Here is a 23,411-nt window from a genome sequence, read left to right on the forward strand (position 1 = left end):
GATTTCTCTCATACGCTCTGGATCAGCTGGGATATGTGTTTGCCCAAGTTCAGTGATGTACCAATTTTTTTCTGGTTGCTCTTGATGGATGGATGTCTAAGTTTTTGTGAGCATCTGAGCTTCTGAAGTGGACCATGGAGCAATGGAAGAAAGTGGTTTGGTCTGATGATGAATTCCTTAAAGGCCAACTGAAGTGAGAAGACTACGGGGGCTGCCATATTTATCTCCTTTTAGACTATACCAGTTGCCTGGCAGCCCTGCTGATCTATTTGGCTGCAGTAGTGTTTGAATCACACACACACCAGAAACAAGCATGCAGCTAATCTTGGCAGATCTGACAGTAATGTCAATAACACCTGATCTTCTGCATGCTTGTTCAGGGGCTATGGTTGAAAGGATTAGAGGCAGAGCATCAGCAAGATAGAAAGGCAATTGTCTGGGCTGGATTTTCTATAAGGCAGTGTAAGCACGTGCCTACAGGTGCTTTATATGGTAGAGGTGTCCCCCTCCTCAGATCACTGACCTCAGGAGCTTACAGTCTAATCTCTGCCTCATATCACTAACCTCAGGCACTTACACATTAATCCTTGTCTCATGTCACTAAGGATGATAGGAGACAGTGATTCTAGTGTAAGATTCTAGAGACCTAGTGACACAAGGGATTAGAGTTCAGAATATTTTTATTTGTGGGTGTGGCCTGTGATCAGGGGCGGAGTTTAGGGCACCAAAATGTCTGTACCTACGGGCCTCTGAACTGTAGATCTAATGCAGCCCACTAAAATGTTAATTAGCGGAAAACTCACCACCGAGTCTCAGAGACATATCAAAAATAAACACCCTTTTCCAGCATCTAGCAAAAGCTGGAATATCGTCTCTAAACAGACTCACCCTTTATAAGCATATTGCAGTAAATATTTACAACGAGTAATTACCAGGAATTAGCTTGCTCTCTGTAGTTGGGGAACAGTTTGTAAGCGGGCCCATCGGTGAAGCCGAGCTGGCGATAATAGCCTGAAAAAGAGATATCAACACAGTTTAACGCCACTGTACACAATATTTAAACCTGTATCCATTAAAGATTGCCGCTACAGAGATGCTAGTCGTCATTCACCTCCCAGGATCCATGAGCTGTATGTCCTTCCTTCTTACTGGTTCTAGGCGTCCTGTATCATGGTAATATAGGACCCTATATGATGACATCACAGGGGACACTGTTACTATGATACAGGACCAGGAAGAAGGAAGGACATGCAACGTATGGGTCCCGGGAAGTGAATTACAACTTCTGTTGCGTACTTTGCTTGTTCCCTCCCTCTCTACCCAACATCGGGGTTCTCTGGTTACCCAAAAGTGGGGCTCTCTGGCTACCTAAAGGGGGGTCTTTGTCTACCTAAAGGGGGGTATTCACTGGTTACTTAAAGCGGGAGGGCATCTCTGGCTGCCTAAACGGGTTACCTCTCTGGCTACCTAAATGGGGTTATTCTCTGGTTACCGAAAGGTGGGGGGCTCTCTGGCTACCTAAAGGGGGGTGGGGGTTCTCTGGCTACGTAAAGGGAGGTGGGGGTTCCCTGGCTACCTAAAAGAAGGGCTCTCTGATTGCCTAAAGGGCAGTGGTGTAGCAATAGTGGGTTCAGAGGTTGTGACCACACTGGGGCCCTTGGGCCAGAGGGGCCCCTCCCTTAACCACAATATTAGCTCTTTATTGCTCCTGTGCTGGTAATAATCACTTCTAAAGATTTTTTATTTTTTTTTAATAGTAGTAATCATTAACAAACTGTTCCCCATCCCCTTTTTGCACATCTGACACTGTGGTTGTCCCTGGCAGGTTTTGGTGTGTCGTATCAATCGTTCTGTATAGAGTACTTGGGGAGCCCAATGTAAAACCTGCACTGGGCCCCAGAGCTCCTTAGTCACTGCTAAAAAAGGGGTGCCTCTCTGGCTATCTAAATGGGGGCGCCCTGGCTACCTACAGCTGGCTAAATAATACTGGGGCCTTTGGCTATCTACATTGGGGGCTTCCTAATACTGGGGCGCACCTCTGGCTACTGCATCGTAGCAGTGTACCTGAATCTATAGGGGATGCAATTGATACATCCTCACCCTGGGAGCTCTAAAGCTTAGCAATTACCCTGATATGAACTATCCCTAGTGGCTACATTTCAGACTGATGACCCTGAGCTTGGAACTCACCCTCTGCCATGTAATTCTTCCCCTTCTCCAGTATTTCAGGGGTCATCTGGTCGGTGTTGTTGAGATAATCCAGCACATGTGGAATGGCAGCCATGCGGGCCATGTTCTGCTCTGCACACCCGTAAGGCTTCCGAACCAGATTATTGAGGCTTCTCAATGGAACGGCTAATATGTCACCTACAGAGAGGATACATTTGTTAAATGCACATATATGCAACACAGCATCGTAGCCAAATGCTATTGGACTTATTCTTCAAGCTTATCCATAGAACACCCCCCAAAACATCCCTATTATACTCACAAGATCCTCCCAATGTTCCAGTAATGATGACTAGGGATGGCCAATGAGATGCTAATAATCATGGTTTTCATGCAAATTAAATTCAGATGATATGCAGTTTAGAATTTGGCCACTCAAAACCATCCAGGGAGTGCATTTGATTGGCCCATTTCCAAGCAGCACTGGGTTTGTATGCAGGCCATTAATATCAGCACCTAGATGACCCTCGCTAATGATGATACGATACTGGTGGCTTCTGACTGAGCCTCAATCATCTTATCTGGTCTAGTTGACTATCTCCAATGATGACATGATACTGGTGGCTTCTGGCTGGGGTTCCATCATCTTATCTGGTCTAGTTGACCATCTTCAATGATGACATGATATTGGTGGCTTCTGGCTGAGGTTCCATCATCTTATCTGGTCTAGTTGACCATCTCCAATGATGACATAATACTGGTGGCTTCTTGCTGGGGTTCCATCATCTTATCTGGTCTAGGTGACCATCTCCAATGATGACATGATACTGGTGGCTTCTGGCTGGGGCTCCATCATCTTATCTGGTCTTGTTGACCATCTCCAATGATAGCATGATACTGGCGGCTTCTGGCTGGGGTTCCATCAACTTATCTGGTCTAGTTGACCATCTCCAATGATGACATGATACTGGTGGCTTCTGGCTGGGGCTCCATCATCTTATCTGGTCTAGTTGACCATCTCCAATGATGACATGATACTGGTGGCTTCTGGTTGGGGTTTGATCATCTTACCTGGGCTAGTTGACCATCTCCAGTGATGACATGATACTGGTGGCTTCTGGCTAGGGCTTCATCATCTTATCACAGTTGTCCAGTCTCCCAATGTCACTTGTGGGAGGTGGCATGGTGGACATGCCAATTCCCTCCTCCCTGACTGTTACAGCCACTAACTTCCTGTTCTGATGCTGTTGAGCAGTGCAAGTGTGGCATACTGTCATATGGTATGTAGAGATGGGTCGAACCTCCGATTTTCGGTTCGCAAACCTCGAACGCGACCTGCCGCAAAAAGGTTCGGTTCGCGCAAACTTTTTGATCCACAATAGACTTCAATGGGGATGCAAACTTTAAAACTAGAAACATTTATGCTGGCCACCAAAGTGATGGAAAAGATGTTTCAAGGGGTCTAACACCTGAGTTTTTTCATGGGGGAGTGGGATACACGCCAAAAGTTCCGGGGAAAAATCTGGATATGACGCACAGCAGCGTTTTAAGGGCAGAAATCACATTGCAATGATAAACTGCAGGCATAAAGTGCTTTAAAACATCTTGCATGCGTATACATCAATCAGTATAATTAGAGTACTGCTTCACACTGACAGACCAAACTCACTGTGTAACGCACCGCAAACAGCTGTTTGTGTAGTGACGGCCGTGCTGGACTGGTGCGCACCATGGCGAGAGTGCAGGCCTGAGTGGTTTTCAAGCCCATATGGTCGCTGCTCTGAGGTAGCTCAATGACATAACAACAGTGACTGTCCAGCTGATCGAATTTGGTCTGTCCACAATGAAGCAACGACCTTATTATCTTGGGTCAGGTGTGCCCCCCAACACTTTCATATAGCCGGCGGTTATTGCTTCATTGTGATACGCAAGTCCCTTCACCGCAGCAAGGTAATGATCCCAAAGGGGAATTGACACATGTACATGCCTTTTGTTTTGTTGTTGCAGCTGCAGTACAGCCAGAAAAATTAGGCAGGCATGTACACGCACCAGAAAAATTATTATTGCAGCAGCCTTAAAAATTCAGCAATCCGCCTGGAGTCCTGGACCGTGTTGGTGGTGGCGGAGAAGGCAGTCAAGCGGCCTGCAGGCAGAGATGCTGTGTGGGGAGCGACTTAGTCTTGGGGCAGGCAGTCACACAGTGTGCAGGTAGAGATGCTGTGTGTGGGGACCGACTTAGTCTTCGGGCAGGCAGTAGCCCCCATTCATTTTGATAAAGGTGAGGTACTGAACACTTTTGTGACCTAGGCGACTTCTCTTCTCAGTGACAATGCCTCCAGCTGCACTGAAGGTCCTTTCTGACAGGATGCTTGAAGCAGGGCAAGACAGAAGTTGGATGACAAATTGGGACAGCTCTGGCCACAGGTCAAGCCTGCGTACCCAGTAGTCCAGGGGTTCATCATTGCTCACAGTGTCCACATCTGCACTTAAGGCCAGGTAGGGTGGATCCAGAGGGCTAAGGTGAGGTGTTAGACTAAAGAATGTCCACATGTCTGACATCACCATGAGATCGCTGGAGCGTCCTGTCATTGCCTGCGTGGACAGTGGAGGAGGATTACCGGCAGTGGCACCTTTATTCCGTTGTACTGTGACATCACCCTTAAACGCATTGTAAAGCATAGTTGCCAGCTTGTTCTGCAAGTGCTGCATCCTTTCTGCCTTCTGGTGATTTGGAAACATCTCTGCCACTTTGTGCTTATACCGAGGGTGTAGTAGCGTGGTCACTCAGTACAGCTCATTCCCCTTGAGTTTTTTTATACGGGGGTCCCTCAACAGGCTAGATAGCATGAAAGACGCCATCTGCACAAATTTGGATGCAGACGTACTATCCATCTCCTCTTGCTCTTCCTCAGTGACGTCAGGTAAGATCTCCTCCTCCCCCCAGCCGCGAACAATACCATGGGACAGTTGAGCAGCACAAGCCCCCTGCGACGCCTGCTGCGGTTGTTCTTCCGCCTACTCCTCCTCCTCCAAAAAACCACCTTCCTCATCACCTGCAGCAGCACAGAGGAGGGGGGAGGAGGAGGAAGAGTCTTGCCATTGCAGTTTGTGCCTTTTTCTCCAAGTGCCTTCGTAAGGCAGTTGTCCCTACATGGGTGTTGGCCTTTTAACGGCTCAATTTTTAGTGGCAGAGAGAACAGATGGCATTGCTCTGATCTGAGGCAGACACACGAAAAAATGTACACACCGCTGAGACCTCGGGTGTGGGCACTATGGTGGCGCCAGCAGATGACGTTGAAGGGCATGTTGGCTGGCGGTCCATAGGTGGCAATACATGCTGCTGGACACTGCCACCAGCTGTTTCTGATGACGAGCTCCCTCTGCTTGTTTCAGCAACTGATCTCCTCCCACTCCTCTCTGACTCCCCCTCTGAACTGTCTCCCTGGTCATGATGTCTAGTAGGATCCCACATGACATCCATGCCAGTATCATCATCATAATCATCGTCATAATCATCCTCCATAGCTTCGCTTGTATCAGCCACCTCCAAAACTGCACCAACAGCAGGTATTTCATCATCCCCCTCCGCACACGTCATGTCCATAATGTCGCCTAACTCAGACATATGAGGTGGTGTAACTTGCTTAGCGCCTTAATGTTGTTGTAAAAATAGTGGCTGTGAATCAGTTAATTCCGCACCAAATAACTCCTGCGAAGTGTCAAAAGGAACAGATGTGGTGCTTGTAGTAGCGCTGGTGGCTGCGGAAGATGAGGTGTTCTGTGTTAAATAGTCAACTACATCTTGACAATCTTGGGAGTTGATGGGACGTGCCTTCTTCTGAGCTCTATACTTTGGTCGAGGGCCGCACGAAATCATGTCAGCACGACCTCGAATAGACCTGCTGTGTGGTCTGCCTCTAGGTCTGCCTCTGCCTCTGCCTGTTTTGTCCATACTGGGGGGGTTGGGGGGGGGGGATGAAATAGAAGGTATTCACTGACTTGACTAATACAATGTGCAGTCACACAGGTGCAGTGAAGTGTATGCAGTGATTGGTATTACAATACAATGTTCAGCTGTCACACAGGTGCAGCTAACAGATATACAGTGACTGGTATCACGTAGGTACTGTGAGCAATTATGCAATGACTAGTATTCCAAATGTGCAGCTGTCACACACACACACACACACACACAGGTACCGTGAACAGGTACAGTGACTGGTGGTATTAAATATCACACTGTGTGCGCTCACGTAGGTAGTTGGGTGCAGTGAACAACAGGTAGGTATATGCAGTGATGGGTATTACAAATGTGCAGCTGTCTCACACACACACACACACACACACACACACACACACACACACACACACACACACACACACACACACACAGGTACCATAAACAGGTACAGTGACTGGTGGTATTAAATATCACACTGCGTGCGCTCACGTGGGTAGGTGGGTGCACTGAACAACAGGTAGGTATGCAGTGATGGGTATTACAAATGTGCAGCTGTCATACACACACACAGGTACCGTGAACAGGTACAGTGACTGGTGGTATTAAAATATCACACTGCGTGCGCTCACGTAGGTAGGTGAGTGCACTGAACAACAGGTAGGTATGCAGTGATGGGTATTACAAATGTGCAGCTGTCACACACACACACACACACACACACACACAGGTACCGGGAACAGACACAGTGACTGGTGGTATTAAATATCACACTGCGTGCGCTCACATAGGTAGGTGGGTGCACTGAAAAACAGGTAGGTATGCAGTGATGGGTATTACAAATGTGCAGCTGTCACACACACAGGTAGTCACTGAATGTGCTGGGCCTGGCTGGCAGTGGCACAGTAGGAATTACCAAGAGGCCAAGGTCCAGCAGCTGCGACTGACTGTGACTGACAGGGCTGTATATACAACACAAGTGTCTGTGGGACACACACACACACACAAAAAACATAGATCACAAGAACAACATTAGCTCTCAAAAGAGCTGTTGAGGATGAGGAGTGCTTTTTAGCAATAAGTATCAGCAAGAAGGAGCAACCTAACAAGCCTAACTTTAGCTTAACTAAGCTTTCCCTAATGTCTCTGTGGCAAGCTCTCCCTTCTCTAATTACTGCAGCCACACGAGTGAGTGAAATGGCTGACGCTGCCTGCTTTTTATAAGAGGGGGTGGGGCTCCAGGAGGGAGTGTAGCCTGATTGGCTACCGTGTGTTCTGACTGATGTATAGGGTCAAAGTTGACCCTAATGGTGTAGTATAGGAAGCGGGTCGAACTCGCATAAAGGTTCACGGTTCTCCTCGAAAGCGAACCACCGAAGTACGCGCAAATTCGTTCGCGGTCGAACCGTTCGGGCCATCTCTAATGGTATGGGGGTTTGTGGAATGCGACATGAGGATGGACAGGTTTGTGGTTGAGGCTATGGCTGATCTGCTAATAAACCTACTGCCCAGGAATGGCTGTAAAAGCACAAACCCAGAACTGTTAGGAGAAGCCAAGCATTCTCTCAGAGAATGGGATCACATGATCCTTAAAGTTGAGGACTCCCACAGGTTAGTATTAGGGGAGTATAGGAGCAACTTGTAGGCTACATTTGGGGAATTGGACTGGTTGACCCTCCTGTGCCCCCGTAGTGTAAACAAACCTCTGGTAGGAGAGCAGCAGAGGCTCAGATAACTCTTTAGTTACATAGTTATTTGGGTTGAAAAAAGACATATGTCCATCAAGTTCAACCAGTGTTATCTGTCACTCAATACTGATGGCTGTACAGATAATGTCAGCCACACACTGTTAGTTTAGAGGATCAGATAAACCATCAAGATAATAATCAGATTTCAGCAGGAATGTGATCGACTATAGACCAGATCTCGTCACTGCTGACTTTGTTCTGCTCAATGATATGAGGCAGCTAATCACACAACGCTCCAAATCTACTCCCAAAAACCAAAACTGCCTTGTTCCAGTTCTGGCTCCAAACTTATGCTGGGCATACACGGGTTGATCCGGCGGCTGATTAGCCGCCGGATCAACCCCCGCCGCGTCCCCGCTCGTCCGCGCGGAATCAATCCCCGCGGTGACCGCGGACGTCGGATATTATCAATCGAGCCATCAGGCTCGATTGATAAGACTCCCCTCGACGCCGTGTATGCCCAGCATTAGGAACCATTTCCAATCTTTAGAGCATTGCCAACCCCAGTCCAGACCACCCACATGTGTTATCAAACCTGTAAAGACATACAACAATGGCAAGAATGATGGTCTATAGTTATTCAAGGAATCCACTTACCTACTGCTGTCACATGTGCCTTGGTGGAATCGGAGACCACAGATTGTGGAAGAGTTATACTGAGAGGGAACTGAGCGTTGTCCTCTGTAACAATGGAGAAAAGCACAAAGTTTAGTGAGACATATAAAAGGGCATCACACATCACCCAACAGCCTCAAATTACTGAAGCCAAAGTGCAGGGCCAGTCTCCAAGAGGGTTGTACAGAAGTAGCGACTTAAGGTTCGTATACACGTCCGATAAAGATCGTTCGTTACGAACGATTCGTGACGTTTACACGATATTCAAATTAGACGGAAAAGATCGTTCGTAATGAACGATTGTGTACACACGTGAACGATATAAGTATAAAGTACTGAACGATGAACGATTAAAAAATGCGTGCGCAAACGGAAGTGACGTTATGACAGGCAATAAGAACATGCGTTATCGGACGATCTTTGTACACACTGCAACGATTGAACGATTATCTTTCGAAAAAATCCGCCGGGTTGGATCGGTCGGATTGAACGATAACGGTCGTTATCGTCCCAAAAAACGATCGTTGGAAAATTTGGAGCGCACGATTATCGGTCCAATTGTCGTTATCGTTCGTTTTTGAACGATCGTTATCGTACGTGTGTACTCAGCTTTAGACTTTCCTAAATTACTTGGCCATGGATGCTCAGAGCACCCGAAAAGGGACAGTTTTAGATAAAGTGGCCAATTTTTAGTACCTGGCTGACCATAGAGCTCTGACTTCTGCAATCATTGAGTATAGAGTTCCTAAAGAGCTCAGTTAGGGACCTGGAAAACTGTCCAGTCTACCGATATGGAAGCGCAAGTTCTGCAGCCAGTAAGAGCAGCAGGTCAGTCAGGCAACTGGTATTGCTTAAAAAGAAATATATATGGCAGCCACCATATTCCTCTCACTTTAGGTGTCCTTTAGGGCTCTTTCACACTGGGGCGGTGCGTCATACTGACGCACTGCTACCACACGCCTATGAATACCTATGGGGAAAACACATGCGGTGCAGTGCACCGGAAATCCTCAATCTGATGCGCTTCTAAAACTACCTTACCGCGCGCACTTGCGACGCTGTGCATCGGACCGGAAGGCGTGTAAGTCTATGGCGATGTAAGTGTAAACAGGTTTTACGCATATTTTTTGCAATACACGTCCACGCACTTGATCGCTTGGTCGGCAGGAAGTGAGTGTCACTTCCTGCTTGGTCGGATGCCACACAGGGAATACCGCATAGTAACGTGGTATTCCCAGAAGGCCTATATCTGGTGGAGAAGTGTGGTGAGGCTGCCGCACGACTGCTCCGCCAATATGCAGTGTGAAACTGGCCTTAACCTCCTTGGCAGTATGGACGAGCTCAGCTCGTCCATGACCGCTGGAGGGTGCCGCTCAGGCCCTGCTGGGCCGATTTAAACAAATTTTTTTTCAAAACACGCAGCTAGCACTTTGCTAGCTGCGTGTGGGCGATGCGCTACCCACCGCGTAAGGCCCCCCCCCTCCCAAGACCCCTGCGCAGCATGGCCAATCAGTGCCAGGCTGCGCTGAGGGGTGTATCGGGACTCCCGATGACGTCACAACATTGATGACGTCATCACGATCGTCGCCATGACAACAGGGGAAGCCCTCCAAGAAATCCCGTTCAAAACGGGATTTCCGGATGGGCTAATGCGCCGGAAGCGATCAAAAAGGTGAGTAAGACGCTGCAGGGAGGGGGGAATCATGTAGCTAGCGCTAGGCTAGCTACATGATTTAAAAAAAAAAAAATCAAAAATCAAAAAATACTGCTGCGCCGCCACCCTGGCAATCTTAATAGAACGCCAGGGTGGTTAAAGAAAACTTGTAACAAGAAAAAGTTCCCCTGCGCGGTACTCACCTCGAGTGGGGAAAGCCTCTGGATCCTATCGAGGCTTCCCCCGTCCTCCTGTGTTTCACGGCAGTCTCGCTGTGCCTCTCCGAACAGCGGGGATGTAAATATTTACCTCCCCGGCTCCAGCTCCAGCGCAGTATCGGCTCTCCGCTCGGAGATAGGCGGAAATAGCCGATCTCTGTCTCCTGAGCATGTGTAGTAGATCGGACCCGACAGAGATCAGCTATTTCCGCCTATCTCCGTGCTGAGAGCCCCAACAGCGCCCCCCGCTGGAGCCAGGGAAGATAAATATATTGAACCTTGTCAGGCTTGTCGAGCCAGGATTGCGGGACACTTCGGGGGAGCCAGCACTGGATTGTATGCAGCTACGGGGAGGGGGAAGCCTCATTGGGACCCTAAGGCTTCCCCCTTCTGAGGTAAGTACCCCCCAGGGGACGTTTTTTTCAGTACAGGGTCTCTTTAAAGTTATGCAGTGGAAGTAGAGGGAAGTTGGATACTTACTGCCCACAAAGAAAAGTTTGCTGGATGTCACTTCTTGGGGAACTCCTTCAGGCTGATGAAATAAAAAAAATAATAAAAAAGATGTCAAAAACTTTAAAAAATACAGGAGAAATGGCCATATACGATCTCTAAGGTCACCACTAGTGCCATCCACTCACCAATATGAAAGCGGTATCTACGACGGTGTCCTTGCGGGGTGGCTGAGAGGGATCGTTGGCGCCGTCACATGACTGACCAATGAAGGATGTTTCAGCTGACACTGTAAAGGTCATTTCTCCTGTGGATGAAGCAGTAAAGTTGGGGGTCAATATGAAGAACAAGCCGCAAACAGAAATTCATAACAAAGACCCCTCGGAAACGATTAACAATATCCAGCATGGCTCTACATTGGTAGCAGGAAATTTGGGCGCCCAACGCAGGAAATGTGGGCACTCCAGCCAAAAGATAGGTGTGGCCATGCACCAGAATGGGGGTGTGGTCAGGGGTGGAGCCAAATGTACATGAACTTAACACCAGTCTAAGTAGGTCTTACCAGCAAAATGTTAGATGAAGCCCTCCTCTACAATACAAAACAAATATGCAGCATATCACATAAATAGAGTTACCTGGCTTCTGTGCTGGCTGGTCTGGCTTTCTGCTGGCTGTGCTGGCCTGCTGCCAGTCCCCCCATAACATTTCCTGACCTTCTACTGGACCCCTTCCCATGCTGCCACGGGCCTCCCATTGAGGCACCACAACTCCCAGCATGTTCCAATAGAAGAACCATAAAGGCTCTCATAAAGGCATCACAGCATCTAACATGGCATCACAGCACCCAATATGCCCACATAGAGGCACCATAGCACCTAGCATACGCCCAATTGCCATGTGCTGTGGTGCCATGCTCGGTGCTATGTTGTCATACTGGGTCCCATGATGCCTCTATTGGGCATGCTGAAATGCCATGCTGGGCACTGTGGCGCCTCTGTGAGGCATGCTGGGTGCTGTGGTGGCTCTATTCTGCCTGGGGGACATCCGGGGCACCACAGAATAGATCCAGGGCACGTGCCACTGATCTTTGGGGCTAGCTACACCCCTGGTGCCCACGGATAAGGGACGATTTGGGCGCCAGTTAGGCGCTAATGCAAATATCATTAATACAAAAAATACAGTTTTCAACATTAGAACATTAGGATGTTTTTGAAATATGTTACCGTATTGAAACCGTATTGTTTTTGTAATGGTACTTTGCTTGTATGTACAAATTTTACGTTTGTAAGGGTGCTTGTGCAGGAGGGGAATGGTTAGTGTTACGCATCAGGAATGATTTTGTGTTTGTACAAGTGAGGGGGTTGAGGGGGTTAGGCACCACTGGGGGTGGGTAATTTTTCAGTTTTGCATCCATCACTAATTGCAAGTAGTGTTGGGCGAACACCTGGATGTTCGGGTTCGGGAAAGTTCGCCGAACATGACCGCGATGTTCGGCATGTTCGGGCCGAACCCCGAACTCCCTGAACATCCCGCTTTTGGGGGCCCTATGGGGTCGCAGGCATAAGGGGGGAGCATGCCCCGATCGCGGGGGGGGGGTCGGAAATTCCCCCCACCCCCTCCACTAGCGCTCCCCCCCCTCTGCCCGCTTTCCCATACAAAAGTTTAAGGAAAGTACCGGTGGTAGTGGATGGCCTGGCAGTGGCACTGTGGAGTGAGGAGGAGGAGTCCGGAGAGTGACGCGTTGAGGGAGGCCGGGCAGCGGGCGGTTCAGCGGTAGTACCCTTGTGGTACTTCCGCCCTTTCTCTGACCTCACGTCTGCTGCCCGGCCTCCCTCAACGCGTCACTCTCCGGACTCCTCCTCCTCACTCCACAGTGCCACTGCCAGGCCATCCACTACCACCGGTACTTTCCTTAAACTTTTGTATGGGGAAGCGGGCAGAGGGGGGGAGCGCTAGCGGAGGGGGTGGGGGGAATTTCTGACCCCCCCCCCCCCGCGATCGGGGCATGCTCCCCCCTTATGCCTGCAACCCCATAGGGGGGCCGTATTCGGCCGCACAGGAATTGAGCCGTTCGGGCGAACGCGAACAGTTTGGCCGAACACCACCAGGTGTTCGGCCGAACTCGAACATCACCCGAACAGGGTGATGTTCTGCAGAACCCGAACAGTGGCGAACACTGTTCGCCCAACACTAATTACAAGCCCATATTTTCAAAATTAACAGTAATATTCCCTCTTGACATACATATTAAAAAAAGTTCAGTCCCTAAGGTATTTATGTATTTTTTTTATTGTTATTTTTTTTTCATGCAAAAGTTTTATCTGGGTAATTATGGGAGAGTGTGGGATGTAAGGGGTTAATTTTAAATGTATGTGTGGGTCTTTTAATTACAATAAATGTATGTCGGTGTAATTTTATTATTTGGCCACAAGATGTCTGTCCTCGCACATTATTTCCTCTTAAGGTAGCCATACACTGGTCGATTTGCCATTAGATCGACCAGCTGACAGATCCCTATCTGATCGAATCTGATCAGAGAGGGATCGTATGGTTGCCCTTACTGCAAACAGATTGTGAATCGGTTTCAGCCTGAAACCGATCACAATCTGTTGAGCTGCTTCTCCGCGCTGCACCCCGCACCGCATCCCAGCGTACACTGTGTCACTCCGTGACCAGGAAGTTCAAATAGAGCGCCCTCTAGTTGAACTTCCTGGTCACTGCAGTGACACAGGAAGTTAATGTACGCTGGGATGGAAGCAGGAACAGAGCGGTGCAGCGCGGAGAAGATGCTCGGGAGCCAGCGTCAGGTAATGTATACCTGATCGGATCGTCCGCCGCTAGCGACGCGCTCCCTACCCGCGGGCGATCGACGGTATTTTTTCGCACGGCGCGATCGACGGAACGATCCGAATTCGGGAGGAAATCGGATCGGCGGGTGCGTTTAGCGCGAACGATTGGCAGCAGATACGATCACAGTGATCGAATCTGCTATCGAAACGGCCGCAAATCGGGCCAGTGTATGGCCAGCTTTAGTGTACTATTATTACACTAACAGGAAGTAATGCGTGGCTGTGTTGCTTTCGGTATTACAATGACCGCAGGTATCTCATTGATGCCTGCCATCATTGACACAGGGTCAATGAATTACTGATCTCCCCATTAACAAGCGGCAGAGAGAACGCAAGTAGAAGTGATCGCGGTAGCACGTGGCGGCCAATCGCCATAATAGACGATTATCTACGTCCCTGAGCAGGAACTCAAGTTTTGCGGGACATAGATAATCCATCTGAAACCACATAAGTGGTTAAATTAAAGTGAACCTCCAGACTAAAAATCTACTCAGCAGCGCTGCTGAAAGGACTTGGTGTTTCTTTAACAGTTTCACAGCATCAGAACTTTGTTTTTCTTACCCAAGCCTCATTTGTAGCTGCACAGAAAAAAATTGCCGGGTTATTTTTTCCCTGATGCTGTGCAAAGCACGATGGGATTTTTGATGATGTTGTTCTCTTTCTGGGTAACAGTAAAAAAGGGCGTAGGAGGCTAGTGGACAAATCGGGCGCCGCCATTCACTCCCATAATAAATATGGGCGCCCGATAGGAAAAAAGGGCGCCGGAGAAAAATAACGTTTTAAAAGTGGCGCCCGGAGACTTAATGTTTTATTACTGCTTCTCATGATTACACATTATTTAATGATTTATACATTTTTTAATATTATTTTTAAACGAAAAACAGTACAATATTTTTTTCAAACATTATTTTTAAACGAAAAACAGTACAATTTTTTTTTTTTTTACATTATTTTTAAACGAAAAAAACGCACAATATGTTTTTGAAACTTTATTAATGCTTATCACAGGGGGGTCTTAGGTTTAGGCACCAACAGGGGGGTCTTAGGTTTAGGCACCAACAGGGGGTCTTAGGTTTAGGCACCAACAAGGGGGGTCTTAGGTTTAGGCACCAACAGGGGGATCTTAGGTTTAGGCACCAACAGGGGGGTCTTAGGTTTAGGCACCACCAGGGGGGTCTTAGGTTTAGGCACCAACAGGGGGTCTTAGGTTTAGGCACCAACAGGGGGGTCTTAGGTTTAGGCACCAACAGGGGGTCTTAGGTTTAGGCACCAACAGGGGGGTCTTAGGTTTAGGCACCAACAGGGGGGTCTAGGGGTTAGGGGTAGGTACAGGGAGGGTTACTTAGTAATTTTTTTTTTAAACGTTATTATACGTTTCACTATTTAAACGAAAGATTAACGTTTTTACAATTGCCGATTTAATGCACATTATTTAATGATTTATAACTTTATAAAACATTAATTTTAAACGAAATACAGTACAATACATTTTTAAACGTTATCCATGCTTATCGTTTAAGACCCCGCGCCCTTTTTTCCCAGCGCCCCTTTTTAACGTACGCCTCTTTCTGCTGTTTTGGCGCAATTTTTTTTAAAAATTTTGAATTTGAGATTAGAAGCCTAGCGTGCGTAGCTGGGAGGATGGTGATCAGGACACAGGACAGATGGAACTGTGTCTCATGCTCCCTGTCACCTCCTTTCCACAAAAAAAATGGCTGCCGCCATGAAAAAATGGCTGCCCTCATAAAATCACAAACATTTGCCTGTTCTTTTAAACAGAGTGGGGAGTAAGAGATTATATTACCTATCTATTTTAATTAACATAACGAATGCAAATTAATGACAGTATGTTTGTTTTGGCTGAAGTTTCCCTTTAAAATGCATGGCTTCACTGATTGGAAGGTTAGGTCAGGAGTTTAACTCGCTGTGCTTGGATTTTGCCTTTGATTTCATCTTCATGGCATGTGTGTAACTGCTGATCTGTATTGAGTTTCTTTTTACCAGTTGCAAGCACCCTGGTTTGCTGAAGAGACTGTTACGTACCAAGAACTTTGGCTTGGATTTCCCAGGCGAAGGTGGCCCTGCCATTGGAGCATATACAGGCATCCTGCTTCCCCTCCTTCAGTTCAGCTGTGAAAGCATCAGAAGATTCCAGCTTTGCCTGGACCTGAGACACAGAAGACCAGTAACAGTGTAAGTCGCATACATTGAAAAAAGGCGCTGCCCAAAAATGGCGCAGGGTGATGCCGATAATGGCATCTTGCTACTATAGTTATTGAGCATTTCAGAAATGTCCTAAAGTGTTAAATAACCATAATAATAAGATGTCATTATCGGCATCTGTGATGCATACCCTGGTCCCGGCGATCGTGTCTCCTCTCCACTTCCTGTTTAGTTTGCAAGAGTCTTGCAGCCAGCCAATCGCCATGCGGAGACTGAAGCTGCATGGTGATTGGCTGGTTGCTGGACGCATTCAAACTAAGTAGGAAGTGGAGAGAAGACAAGATCATCAGGAAGCAGATAATGTATACAAACCAGAGCCAGGACAAGGTCCTCCAGCACCCAAGGCTGAGACACCAAAGTGCGCCCCTTCATCCCTCCCACCCCAGCCGTCACACACTGATTGCTAGTACACTAAGAGGCCCCTCCCCCATCCCTCCCACCCCAGTCATCACACACTGATTGCTATTACACTAAGAGGCCCCTCCCTCATCCCTCCCACCCCAGCTGTCACACACTGATTGCTATTACACTAAGAGGCCCCTCCATCCCTCCCACTCCAGCCATCACACACTGATTGCTATTACACTAAGAGGCCCCTCCCTCATCCCTCCCACCCCAGCCATCACACACTGATTGCTATTACACTAAGAGGCCCCTCCCTCATCCCTCCCACCCCAGCCGTCACACACTGATTGCTATTACACTAAGAGGCCCCTCCATCCCTCCCACCCCAGCCATCACACACTGATTGCTATTACACTAAGAGGCCCCTCCCTCATCCCTCCCACCCCAGCCATCACACACTGATTGCTATTACACTAAGAGGCCCCTCCCTCATCCCTCCCACCCCAGCCGTCACACACTGATTGCTATTACACTAAGAGGCCCCTCCCTCATCCCTCCCACCCCAGCCATCACATACTGATTGCTATTACACTAAGAGACCCCTCCCTCATCCCTCCCACCCCAGCCGTCACACACTGATTGCTATTAGACTAAGAGGCCCCTCCCTCATCCCTCCCACCCCAGCCGTCACACACTGATTGCTATTACACTAAGAGGCTCCTCCCCCATCCCTCCCACCCCAGCCGTCACACACTGATTGCTATTACACTAAGAGGCCCCTCCCTCATCCCTCCCACCCCAGCCGTCACACACTGATTGCTATTAGACTAAGAGGCCCCTCCATCCCTCCCACCCCAGCCATCACACACTGATTGCTATTACACTAAGAGGCTCCTCCCATCCCTCCCACCCCAGCCGTCACACACTGATTGCTATTACACTAAGAGGCCCCTCCATCCCTCCCACCCCAGCCATCACACACTGATTGCTATTACACTAAGAGGCCCCTCCCTCACCCCTCCCACCCCAGCTATCACACACTGATTGCTATTACACTAAGAGGCCCCTCCCCGATCCCTCCCACCCCAGCCATCACACACTGATTGCTATTACACTAAGAGGCCCCTCCCTCATCCCTCCCTCCCCAGCCGTCACATACTGATTGCTATTAGACTAAGAGGCCCCTCCCAAACCCTTCCACCCCAGCTGTCACACACTGATTGCTATTACACTAAGAGGCGCCCCCCTCATCCCTCCCACCCCAGCCGTCACACACTGATTGCTATTAGACTAAGAGACTCCCCAGGGCCCCCAACACCTTAATCTCTAGTTATCTGGCTTGCAGTCACTGCCACTGCTTCAAACACAATGGGCTCTATTCTCAAAGAAGCCAAATTACCACAAAATATTACCACCAAATTTCCGCCAGCGGTAAACTACGCATCTTTTCCGCATTCACTAATATTTTCTGCATGTTTTCCGCATGCGGTAAAAAAGATGCGGAAACAGTCATTAAACGTGCGGTAAACATGCGGTAAAAAGGTGGCATGAAAAAGTGTTTAAAAAAAATATGACAAAGTCCAGCAAGCACAACCTCCAGACTTCATTAAAGCCAATGGGATGCGGAATATATCACCTACTACTTGTAGGTGATTTAAAAAAATGGTAAATAACGTCGAAATGAGGAGCCTGAAATGTTTTGTGAATTGATGTTTGTGTGCGGAAAATACTGACTTTTGTGGAAATTTTTCTGCATGAATCCCGCACTTTTACCGCATGCAGAAAAAACATGCGGAACATTTTGTGAATGTGAACTTGCTGATGTTTTGGTCGCAAACTTCCCGCATGTACTTTACCGCATGCGGGAAGTCATTGAGAATAGAGCCCAGTAGGGGGATGATAGCTGAATGAGTTGTGCGCCCCCTTCCTACACTTTGCCCTGAGGCTGCAGCCTCTCTAACCTCTGCCTTGGCCCAGCCCTGATACAAACCCCCCGCCTCCGTACGCAATAGTACAAGCCGCTGCGGCAAGGAGATTAAATGATGGTGCCCGGTAAATAGCAGGCACTAGACACCCGCTATTTATTGCACCCGCTATTTATTGGGCGCTTGTACTATTGCTGCCTATTGCAGCGACATTTGTCCTGCGCCATTTTTATCTGCTCCGGTGTAAATCGCTGTGATCTACATAACACTTTATCAGAATAGATGCAAACGCACAGCTACAAACACAAATATCTTCCTAGTGCTGTCCTCCAGCGAGAACTCCAAGATGTCCAAGATGCTATCTTCACTGACCCCCTGCCTCTAACCAAAGTTTTCAGTTATGGGGCAAACTGCATGCCATTCAAATAGGTGTGCCCCCGGAAGCAGGAGATTTGGGGCGCATGAGACAAGTGGACAAAAAGGGCGCCTCATTCACTCCCATTATAAATATCGTTTAATGGGCGCCGAACAGGGAAAAAAGGGCGCCGGAGATTATTTACGCTTTACAAACGGCGCCCGGAGATTTTTAATGTTTTATAACTGTGCTTGTGATGATTTCGCTAAACATATTTATCCTATTTAATTAAAACATGATTTAACATTTTAACCCTTAGGGCTCGTTCCCACTGTTGCGACGCGATTTCGGCCGCATTCCGACGCTTGTAAAAACGCATGCGGATGCGTTTCCACATGCGTTTTTACCCGCGATTTCGCCTGCGATTTCGCATGGCAGGGTGCCATGCGAAATTAACCATGACACTGCCAGGGCTAAATAAAATTGAAAAAGGTGCGAAATCGCACGCGAAATCGCGGGTAAAAACGCATGTAACAAACGCATGCGTTTTTACTATTAAATACATTAGCGGCGATTCGCACGGATTCCCGACGCAGGCGAAATCGTTGGCTCTTTTGTGCGTTTTTTTCACGCTGAAAAAAACGCACCTCAACAACGCTACAGTGGAAACAGGCCCATCCACTTGTATTACATGTGCGAATCCGCATGCGTTGGACGCATGCAGATTCGCGATAGTGGAAACGAGCCCTTACTGTTTGTAAAACGTTATTATTCACAAAACATTATTATTCACTAAAACATTATTATCCACCCAAAAAAATGATTTACATTTTTTTCTTTAAATTTTTTATTTATTAATGTTTATAAAACATTATTATCCATAGGGGGTCTTAGGTTTAGGCACCACCAGGGGGGTCTTAGGTCTAGGCACCACCAGGGGGGTCTTAGGTTTAGGCACCCCCAGGGAGGGGTCTTAGGTTTAGGCACCACCAGGGGGTCTAGGGGTTAGGGATAGGTACAGGGAGGGCTTTGGGGTGGTTAGTTTTAGGCACCACCAGGGGGGTCTTAGGTTTAGGCACCACCAGGGGGGTCTTAGGTTTAGGCACCACCAGGGGGGTCTTAGGTTTAGGCACCACCAGGGGGGGTCTTAGGTTTAGGCACCCCCTGGGGGGTCTTAGGTTTAGGCACCCCCAGGGGGGTCTTAGGTTTAGGCACCCCCAGGGGGGTCTTAGGTTTAGGCACCCCCAGGGGGGTCTTAGGTTTAGGCACCACCAGGGGGGTCTTAGGTTTAGGCACCATCAGGGGGTCTAGGGGTTAGGGATAGGTACAGGGAGGGTTCTGTGTGAGAGTAGGGTTAGGTATAGTTTTAGTACAATTTTAATAATACTAATAACAGTTATTATGAATGTACAATATTTTCACATTTTCTTCTAATAATAAACGATAAATCAAGATTATTCATAACAATATATAATTATAATGCTTAAACAAATATTACTGTTTTTTTAACAAACGTAATTATAAGTTTCAGTTTAGAAACAGGGAAGATTAACGTTTTAAGAATTGCCGATTTCATACACATTATTTAATGATTTATAAATTGTTAAAACACTATTTGTAAACTAAATTCTACACAATATTTTTATAAACGATAATACTGCTTATCGTTTACACCACGCGCCCTTTTTCCCCGACGCCCTTTTTTGATGTACGTACCACTGCCTAAAAGTAGTTCACCTGCTTCCTGCACTCCCTGACTCAACTGATACCATACTTGTTGTGACAGGAATCTGAATTGGGTGTGTCTGCACACGGGCTGTGAAGAGACATTTGTCTCTAGTTGTGACTACTGACTAGTTATCTTTGCATAAATGAAACATACAAAAAGGAATATTTAGAGGCTTGATGGGGTGCAAGGAAGCATTAATGCTTAGAAAATGATGCACATTAACAGACTGAACAAAAATGGTTTGAAAAATTATAAAAACTTACTTTGTGGGAAAGAGGCAGTAAAAAGGAACTAAACTCAGAACTTCTTCTCTGCTCTGAGAGATTAGCCACAGTATTATGACTTTTAAGGGAAAAAAAATCTTCATTAGGGCTCGTTCACACCTAGGGGGTTTTTGCGTTTTTTTTTTAAAGCGCCAGCGATTTTCAAAATCGCCTTAAAAGCGTTTGTGCAATGATTCCCGATGAGAGTGTTCACATCTGAGCGGTTCGATTCCGCTCCGCTCCCCAAAGCGCTACCTGTACTATTTTCTGAGCTGTTTTGCCTCAATGGAAGGTATAGGGAAATCGCAAAAGCTCTTGAAAAAGCACTTTGTATAGTGATTTCCCCAGCGCTTTCAGGAATAAATACATTGTATTTATTCATTTCCGGGTGAAAGAGTTCACTTCCTGACTGACTTCAGGAAGTGAAAAAACAGAATCGCTCAGCAAAAGCGCTTAGAAAAGCGATTTACAAAAAAATCATAAGCGTGGGAAAAAAAAAATCACTCACAAAATCGCAAAATGCTGACATCAGCGATTTCGATTTTAGATGTGAACATGCCCTTACTGTTTATGGAAATCCTAAAAAAAATGGTTAAGCTTCATGTGTCTACTGTCTGAGGCGAGCTGTTTTGGCAGAGCTCGCCTGTAGTCTATTCCTAACTGCTGATAAAAACTCATGAGGTACTTTGATCTGGCTAAACAAACACAGAACACAGAGCAGTGAATTTCTTCAGCAAATATATGTGGAATAAAGATTTTTCATTGTGTGCTGTGCAAGCGTTTACAGCTATGTACACTATAGGAAAGCCTATACAGCTCTGTATATTGGCGACATTTGATGGATAACACCCAAAATGGAACTAGAAAATTATGGGGGTCAGCAAAATATTTTCTGGAGCTCACTCCCCAACCCCAGTTGATCACTACCTACCACGGGGTTATATAACTCCTCCTCCCATCCCGCTCTCCATAACAGTGAAGATAGGAAGTTGCCAGGGGGGAAGGGGGTGTGAATGTAGGGTAGGGTGTTCCATTAACATACTAGTTGGAGATACTCCACAATTTGGAGTTACCCCACCCCTGGCTTTATACATTAAAATCCAATGAGCATAACCCAGCAAGAGACAAGCTGCAATACTGCTCACCTTAATACATTGCTCCATGTAGTTGTACACAATGCCTGTAAGGAGCATTTTCTCTCCTCGGATTATGGAATAAGGCTTATTGAGATCGATGAAGAACGGCTGGAATGCTGTGTAAGAGGCTGGCTGTTTCGTCATTCCGAATCCTCCCTTATCGGAGATGCAGAAGGCGGATCCTTTCCACTTGGTGACGCTGTCGGGGGTCTTCCCTGTGACTGTGGCATGACCCTGTTCACTGGAGCACAAGCAGAGGGAAAGGGGATCAAACCATGCATGTCTTTATTAGGACACACTGCCTTTATTATAGTGTGCAATATTATACTTCTTCCAGTTACCAATCACTGCAACTGGGGGCAGTATGATATTGCACACTATAATAGAGGCAATAAGACCACCTTAAAGGATACTCAAAGTGAAGTGTGACCTGATGAGATAGACATTGGTATGTACAGTGCCTAGCACACAAATAACTGTGCTGTGTTCCTTTTTTTCTTCCTCTGTCTGAAAGAGTTAAATATCAGGTATGTAAGTGGCTGACAAAGTCCTGACTCAGACAGGAAGTGACTACAGTGTGACCCTCACTGATAAGAAATTCCAACTATAACACACTTTCCTAGCAGAAAATGGCTTCCGAGAGCAAGAAAGAGATAAAAAGGGGAATTTCTTATCAGTGAGGTTCACATTGTAGTCACTTTCTGTCTGAGTCAGGACTGAGTCAGCCACTTACATACCTGATATTTAACTCTTTCAGGCAAAGAAATAAAAAAAAGGAAGACAGCATAGTTATTTGTGTGCTAGGCACTGTACATACATATGTCTATCTCATCATGTCACATGTCCCCTCGGGTATCCTTTAAATACTCTTTCTCATAACTGGATTCACCTGTGTATGTAGGTCAGGGGTCACTGAGCTTACCAAGCCAATTTGAGTTCCAATAATTAGCCAGGGTATTTTTTTTTTCAACAGGAAATCATTATGGCAGCCTCCATATCCCTCTCACTTCAAGTGCAGTTTAAGCACCCAGCCGTCAAAGTTGGCGTGGCAAGAACTGGAGAGAGAACTCGGTGCGCCCAAAATACCTCTTTTATGTCCACATCCCGTTTGCATCAAAGTAGCTTTTCATACGGATGGGGATGGCTTTGTTCTTAGGAAGTGGATAAATGTGTTCCATAAAAAAACATTGAAATAGTTGCAAATAAACCTTGGAAGCTCAGAGAGTGTGCAGACTTGCTGCCGATCAGAATGATGGAAGGATGTCGGTGTTGGAATGTCACAGTTTCTCATCCTTCTTACCCTAGAGGAACCCTGCAAATAACTTTTGGATCTCAAGGATCCCCTGCAAACAATGTTATGATCTCGGGGAACCGGAATTATTTTGCAGGAAGCATGGTCTTTAAAAGTAAGTGAGGCTGTTTATTTCACTACCCTAATTACAGTGCCACTCATTATACTGTCTCCTATCCTAGTCCCTTCTACTAATGTGCTCATTCTTATTCAGTCCCCCAATTTAGAGCTTCTTTTTACAGTACACACTATTTAGAATTTCGCCAAAGGACCGGCACCACTCGATGTATTTAGAAGCTCTTTATGACTTTATTGGCATCAATATGATAGCAACGACAGACGCTGTTTCGGCCCCCATGGTTATCAAGTTGCACAGGATCCTGTGCAACTTGATAAAGGCCCATGGGGGCCGAAACAGCGTCTGTCGTTGCTATCATATTGATGCCAGTAAAGTCATAAAGAGCTTCTAAATACATCGAGTGG

General features: G+C 47.0%; 1 protein-coding gene across 1 annotated transcript in view; it reads right to left on the reverse strand.

Moving 5' to 3' along the window:
• The window catches only part of LOC137536060 (ovostatin-like), a 148,153-nt gene that overhangs the window by 51,888 nt on the left and 72,854 nt on the right, over positions 1 to 23,411 (reverse strand). The window contains exons 19-25 of the mRNA XM_068258032.1: positions 21,647 to 21,878; positions 15,705 to 15,828; positions 11,001 to 11,119; positions 10,843 to 10,894; positions 8,473 to 8,556; positions 2,191 to 2,367; positions 933 to 1,011 (exon numbers count right to left, since the gene is read on the reverse strand). Coding sequence (XP_068114133.1) covers positions 933 to 1,011; positions 2,191 to 2,367; positions 8,473 to 8,556; positions 10,843 to 10,894; positions 11,001 to 11,119; positions 15,705 to 15,828; positions 21,647 to 21,878 — 867 coding nt within the window. The remainder of the gene's footprint in view (positions 1 to 932; positions 1,012 to 2,190; positions 2,368 to 8,472; positions 8,557 to 10,842; positions 10,895 to 11,000; positions 11,120 to 15,704; positions 15,829 to 21,646; positions 21,879 to 23,411) is intronic.

This window comes from Hyperolius riggenbachi, chromosome 10, assembly GCF_040937935.1.
Source record: "Hyperolius riggenbachi isolate aHypRig1 chromosome 10, aHypRig1.pri, whole genome shotgun sequence".
Lineage (NCBI taxonomy): Eukaryota > Metazoa > Chordata > Amphibia > Anura > Hyperoliidae > Hyperolius > Hyperolius riggenbachi.